We start from the raw sequence: 6455 nt of genomic DNA, 5'->3' as shown, positions 1-6455 counted from the left end.
GACGACACTGTTGTCTCCGTGCTGTAACACTACGCCGCTTGTCCCGGCTCTCACTCCTTCACTCAGGAAACCTGTTCGGCTGTCCCCCCCCCGGGGCGGGACACCTGGCGCCTGAACAGGGACGGGACACCCAACAGGATGGAGAAATGGAAGAGAAGGGATTGAGGTATGATTACACCCCAGGAGGATTCTCTCCCCCCCCCGCCTTTCCATCTCTTCCTGGTGAGGCAAGGGTTTTGTGACTGTTCTTAAGCACTTTTTCCTTCAACAACAGCCTGTCTTGTTGCTGGGTTTCCCAGTTCACAAAATGTCTGGGAATCTAACTCACCAGATGGAATGTTTCAACAAACGTCTCCTTTTGTCCCCTGGGTCCTAGAGAGAGTGCAGAATCCTGTAGACCTGTGTGGGTGCCCTGGTGTTCCCAAGCCTCAGTATCCCCACTCCTGTGTCCTGGCAGCTGCGGCAAGGTGTTGAACGGGTGTAAGATCTTGCTGATCCACCAGGACAAGGACGGCATCGGGGAGGTCTGCCTATGGGGCAGGAACATCTTCATGGGATACCTGGAAAGAGAGGATATGACAATGGAGGCCATTGACGAGGAAGGCTGGCTACACTCCGGGGACTTGGGCAGAATGGACAACCTGGGTTTCCTCTACATCACTGGTCGCATCAAAGGTACCGGGGGCTGAGCTTTCAGTGGTCACCTGCATGCCAGCCCACCCTCCACACTTGCTGTCCAAAGAAAGCCCCCCACACTCGCCACCTTCCACCAAGGGGTGTGTAGGGATGCCCCAGTCTGCACAGTTCAACTCTATTCTCATGCCCAGCAAAGAGTCACCTCTTGGGTCAGCAAGTGGCATGAAAGTTAAGGCAGCTAGACCCCACACGGTCAACTGTGCAGTTCGAGTTCAGGTCCCAGCAGTCTGAAACACACACCAGGTACATGTGTCTGCATGCCCAAAATCCCAAGAGGAGAATGGAGAAAGGACTGCAGTGTGACTATTTCCCCAGGGGTGCTTTCTTTCTCTCTCTCCACATACCGTACAGCAAACTTAAAAAAAAAAAAATAGAAAAGAAAGAAAAGAAAAGAAAAGAAAGAGAGAGAGAAAGAGAAAGGAAGGAAGAAAGAAAGAAAGAGAGAGAGAAAGAAAGAAAGGAAGAAAGGAAGGAAGGAAGAGAGAGAGGGAAGGAAGGAAGGAAGGAAGGAAGGAAGGAAGGAAGGAAGGAAGGAAAGAAGGGAGGAAGGAAGGAAGGGAGGGAGGGAGGGAGGGAAAGAAATCACCCCCTGGCCATTCTATACACACCACACAGTCCACCCTCAGGAGGAGGACAGGTCCAGAAATCTCCATGTCTTCCCCTGTGGTTGTCGTTCATCCTTGTCAAAGATGCTGATAATTAGCAGTGATAAGGATTACCCAAAAGGACTTCATGACCAGGGATCAGTCAACAGTTCCTGTAAAAGGTCCTGCAGTAAATATTTTGGGGTTTGGAGGACACATGGCTTTTGTCACTGCTACTTGACACTGCCCTGTGTAGCACAAAAACAAGTGTAGACAACACATAAATGAATAGGCATGGCCATGTGCCAATATAAATTTCATATAATTTTTCATGTCACAAATACCATTTTAAGAAATTTCCTTCTGGGGCCAGCAAGTGATAGAGTGACTAAGGCACTGGACTCCCACATGGCCAACTGTGGTTCAAGGCCCAGACCCGGTGACTTGAAAGGCACACCAGGGGCCAATGGGTGGAGTGGTGGTTAAAAGGCACTGGACACCCACATGGCTGACCATGGTTCAAGTCTTGAACCTAGTGGCTTGCTTTCCCTCTCTCTTTCTGTCTCTCTGATCCAATTGGAAATCTCTCTGTCTCTCTGATCCAACTGGAAAATACTAATAACTAAAGTTAAATAGTTCTTTTAAAAAAAAAATGGAAAAAGAAAATCACACCAGGCACGTGTGCGTGCATGCCCAAAATCCCAGAGAGAATGAAGAGGGATTGTGGTGTGGCCATACTCCCTGGGGGGTGATTTCTCATTTTCCCTCTCTCTCTCTGACAAGCACATACATCCTATCCCTCACCCCCCACAACAACAAAGAAAAAAAGAAAATCCCTTCCAGCAATTTTGTATGGTTGTGGTGGTTGTGGTCAGATCCATTCTGAGTCAAGCTTTGTTCCAGAGCTCATCATCACTGCTGGTGGAGAAAACGTGCCCCCCATTCCCATCGAGACCTTGGTGAAGGAGAAGATCCCCATCATCAGTAATGCCATACTGGTGGGAGATAAAGCGAAGTTCCTGAGCATGTTGCTAACACTGAAGGTGATATGGGTTTGCTGTCCTTTGGGGAATGTCTTTGCCCGAGCATTGGGAGGGTGCCCCTGCCAAGGTTGGGACCTGCTTCTTGGTCTCCAGGGCCTGGGGTATGGCGGGGATGGCTGGGGTCTATGTTGACAGGGATGTCCTGGGGCAGTGTGAGATCGATCAGATGAACGGAGAGCCTCTGGACAAGTTGACCTTGGAGACCATCAAATTCTGCCGAGGCCTGGGCAGCCAAGCATCCACCGTGACTGAGATTGTGAGGCTGCGAGACCCCCTGGTCTACGCGGCCATCCAGCAAGGTATAGATGCTGTGAACCAGGAAGCCACCTCCAATGCACAGAAGATTCGTAAGTGGGCTATCTTGGAGAAGGACTTTTCCATTCAAGGTGGAGAGCTAGGTAAGAGAGCTAGAGAATTGTGGCCTTGACATTGGGAAGCTGCTCCCTCAGTAGCATCTGGGACCCCACAGGCTCTCAGGAGATATGCCACTTTTTGGGGGTCTAAGGGCCTGTGGGACCAGCCAGGGATACAGACAATAGTCCTGCAGCTAACTGGTTTCCAGCTCCCTCTGACCACACACCTACACACACAGAGTCTCTTTTATCCAGAGCAGCCATGTCTTCATTAGGGAATAGAGTTCAAACTCCTTGCTGTAGCTCTGTCCTCTTGCTGACATCACCTTCCAATCACTTTGTCCCAACCATACAAGCTTTCTCCCTGTTCTTGCAACTCTTGGAACATGGTCCAACATAGGGCCTTTGCACCTGCTGCTTCCTCCACCTGAAATGTTCCTCCTCAATTATTTGCCCGGACGGCTCCTTCTCATCGTCCAGGTCTCACCCTAGAGGTCATTTCCTCAGAGCAACATTCCCAGGTTGCTCTGGGAAATAGCAGGCCATCGCCACTGCAGTATCAGCCTATCATCTTGCCTCCATTATGACCTCAGAATCTGCAACTATCCTCTGCAGGAGCTTATGTCTATCTCCCCATGAAAGATCATCCCAGGATGGGGATCCTGAATTCTTTCAATGCCCTTGCTTTGAGGCTTGCATTCAGTGCGCAAGCGTGAGAGGATGGTATGGATGGGAGTCAGAGCAAGGGCAAGCGGGCACTATTGAATAACTGGGTTTGAATCCTGTCCACTCCACATTGGAAAGTAACCTATCCCTCCATGCCTTGGTCTTTTCATCCATACATTGAAAACAGTCCTAATGGGGTTCTTCAAGAAGCCTTGAGGGGAGTCCAAAGGTCCCAGAGGCATTGAAGTCCTGGAATATAGAACACACACCAAACTTTGTTGATTCTTCCCTGCTGGGTGGCCTCAGGGTGACTGGACTTCTGTGAGCCCCCGTTTCCTCATATATAAAATAGAAGCAGTTTGCGATAGTGACAATCTCCCTCCTCCATTAGGCACATAGTCCATATCAGGCACAGAGATGTGTGCTCTCCACCTGCCAGCTCACAGTCTCCTCACCACAGCTCAAGGTCAACATGGAGGTCCTATAACCCCCATACACTGATGGGCACACCCAAGAAGTTGATGTGAAGCTGGGCTTCCAGCCAGCCCCAGCTACAGGTCTTCATCGCCTGGCCATGCACGGGGTAAGTGGAATTTTCTTTCATCTCCACAACTCAACCATTTTCTCCTCTCTTCACAGGTTCAGCGACAAAAGTTAAGAGACATTTCATAAACCAGAAATACAAAAAACAAATCGACAGCTTCTACTACTGACTGTTGTGGGGAGCTGCTCTTGGCTGTCCTGATGGTGAGATTTGGTTCCATGGCTTTACTTGGCTGTGCACTGAATGAGTCCAACAGAGGGCTCCTTTGTGTGGCAGGCAGGCCTGTGAGTAGAACTGCAAAAGACACATGGACCGAGGCACACACAGTTACAGTGGGTTCTAGGTAGTGTCTAGCCTCAACACGTGCTCTGTCAGGGTAATGACAGGCTATGCAAACTCCTTTACAGCTGGTCACCAATGTTGTTAGCTGTGCTTCTTGCTTTTCTAACTTATCTCAAGGAGGTAGAGATGCCATCCTCCTATCCAGAACCAGAGTTATTTTGTTAAACACCCAAATTTCATTGTGGCTTATTTGCAGAAAGCCTTTTGTTAGGAACTTGGAAGGGGGATGTTCTACTTGCTGGGAATCCAAGGAATGAGGAATGCTGGCATGTTACAGAGATAGTAAGAGATGGAGACATGATCTCCCCTTACCATTTCCTCCTTTTCTTTCCAAGACTTGTGCACAGGGAGCCTCCATGACACCATGAGTCACGGGTGGGAAGTCAGCTGGATGTATGGTATGGGGAGACAGTAGGCAGAGACATTCCATATCTCTCTCCTTGGCTTATGGATGGCCATCTTCCTCTTGTGTCTGTTCATATCATCTTCCCTCTATGTGAATGTCTGTGTCCCAAATTTCCCTTTTTATAAGGACACCAGCTATACTGGATCAGGACCCATTCTAATTACCTCATTTTAACTTCTATAATAATATGTTCTCCAAATAGGATCACATTCTGAGATACTGTGGGTTAAGACTGCAACATATAAATTTCAGAGGGGACACAATTCATCTCAAAACCACATTCCCTTTTTTGTTAAGTGGCTTAACTCTTCCGTGCCTTCATCTGGCAGTGTCTCGTGGGTGGGTCCCACAGTTACTTTAACACATCACATTCATCATTTTCCATCATTTACAAGATTTCCGATTTCACTTTGCAACTGAGGGACTATCAGCCACGTCAGTGAAGAAGGAAGACCTTCTGATCCAATAAGGCAACTACTGGCCATAGTGTGGCCCATTTGAGATATGCTTGCCAAATATACCAGATTTCAAACGACCTTCTGATCCAATAAGGCAACTACTGGCCACAGTGTGGCCCATTCGAGATATGCTTGCCAAATACACCAGATTTCAAACACTTACTATGAAAAAAAGAATATATACTACCTCATTAATATTTTAAAATGTTGATTACTTGTTAAGATGCTGGTATTTTTGACATATTAGGTTATGTAAAATAAAATTATCTTTACCAGTTCCTTTTTAAAATTTTAATTGTATTTGTTATTATTATTATTTTTAAATTTGACCAGAAAGACAGAGGAAAAGAGAAAGTGAAAAAAGCAAGCTGCCTGGTCCAGGACTTGAACTATGGTTGACCATGGGAGTCCAGTACCTTTACCACCATGACACCTGCTGGCCCCCCCAGTTCCTTTTTTAAAAAGTTGCTACAAACACTTTTAAAAATCACATAGGTGACTCACGTGACAATTTCTCTTAGTGCTGCTCTCAAGTTCATTGTGGTGAGATTTGGGGATGAGGGCCAACTTATAAAGAATCATTCACAGGACCAGCAGTTAGCGTAATGGCTATGTCACTGGACTCCCACGTAGTCGACCACAGTTCGAGACCCAGACCCGGTGGCTTAAACTCACGCCAGCGCATGTGCGTGCATGCCCAAGATCCCAAGAGGAGAATGGAGGAGAAGGGATTGTGGCATGGCCATCCCCCCTGGGGGGGGATTTCTTACCTTGTTTCTCTCTGTCTCTCTCTCTCTGTCTGGCGAGCGCATGCGCCCTATCGCAAAAACCTCTCCAAAAAAAGAAAAAAAAAAGAATCATTCACTGCAGAACATTTCTATTATATAACTGTGGGATATCAGAATATCAATACACATTACAAGGATTCTCAAGCAATAACTTACGTTTCTCCCTCTAGCTGCTAAGAGGAAAAACCCACTGATACAGGCAATTTAGTGGTCTGAGTAGGAGCTCTCTTTCCTGTTAAGCCAGATTCCCTGACAGTCAGTTTCTTGACTTTTGAAGGGGTCCTCCTAGCCAAACTTTCCATGTCTTTAAAAGTAACATAATTCATCATAGACTTTCTATAATCCTTTCAGGCATGATCCCAGGAAAGTTGACTGGGAGGTCTGCGTAAAGAACTACAAAGAAAGATCTGACCTGCGGGTGCCAATGGAATGTTCCCCCCGGAGATCTAATGAGACATTAGAAAGAAAAAGCCTACGCAACTTTGAAGAAATGGGCCCTAAACCCAATCACCTGCCCAGAAGCAATTTGGAAACCCTTCCAATAAGTTCTGATAATAAAGCACTTCAGCGTCCCA

The 6455-nt window shown here is 47.2% G+C and overlaps 1 protein-coding gene across 4 annotated transcripts in view; it reads left to right on the top strand.

Moving 5' to 3' along the window:
* LOC102494254 (long-chain-fatty-acid--CoA ligase ACSBG2) overlaps positions 1-6455 on the top strand; it is a 31576-nt gene extending 25121 nt beyond the window's left edge. For all 4 annotated transcript variants that reach the window (XM_006170258.2, XM_006170257.2, XM_006170256.2 and 1 more), the window contains 5 exons: positions 458-675; positions 2184-2323; positions 2475-2721; positions 3982-4089; positions 6232-6455. In XM_006170258.2, the coding sequence (XP_006170320.1) occupies positions 458-675; positions 2184-2323; positions 2475-2721; positions 3982-4055 (679 nt within the window). In that variant the 3' untranslated portion in view covers positions 4056-4089; positions 6232-6455. The remainder of the gene's footprint in view (positions 1-457; positions 676-2183; positions 2324-2474; positions 2722-3981; positions 4090-6231) is intronic.

Source organism: Tupaia chinensis, unplaced genomic scaffold, assembly GCF_000334495.1.
Source record: "Tupaia chinensis unplaced genomic scaffold, TupChi_1.0 Scaffold148210_1, whole genome shotgun sequence".
NCBI lineage: Eukaryota > Metazoa > Chordata > Mammalia > Scandentia > Tupaiidae > Tupaia > Tupaia belangeri.
This window is presented reverse-complemented; position numbering and strand designations above follow the sequence as displayed.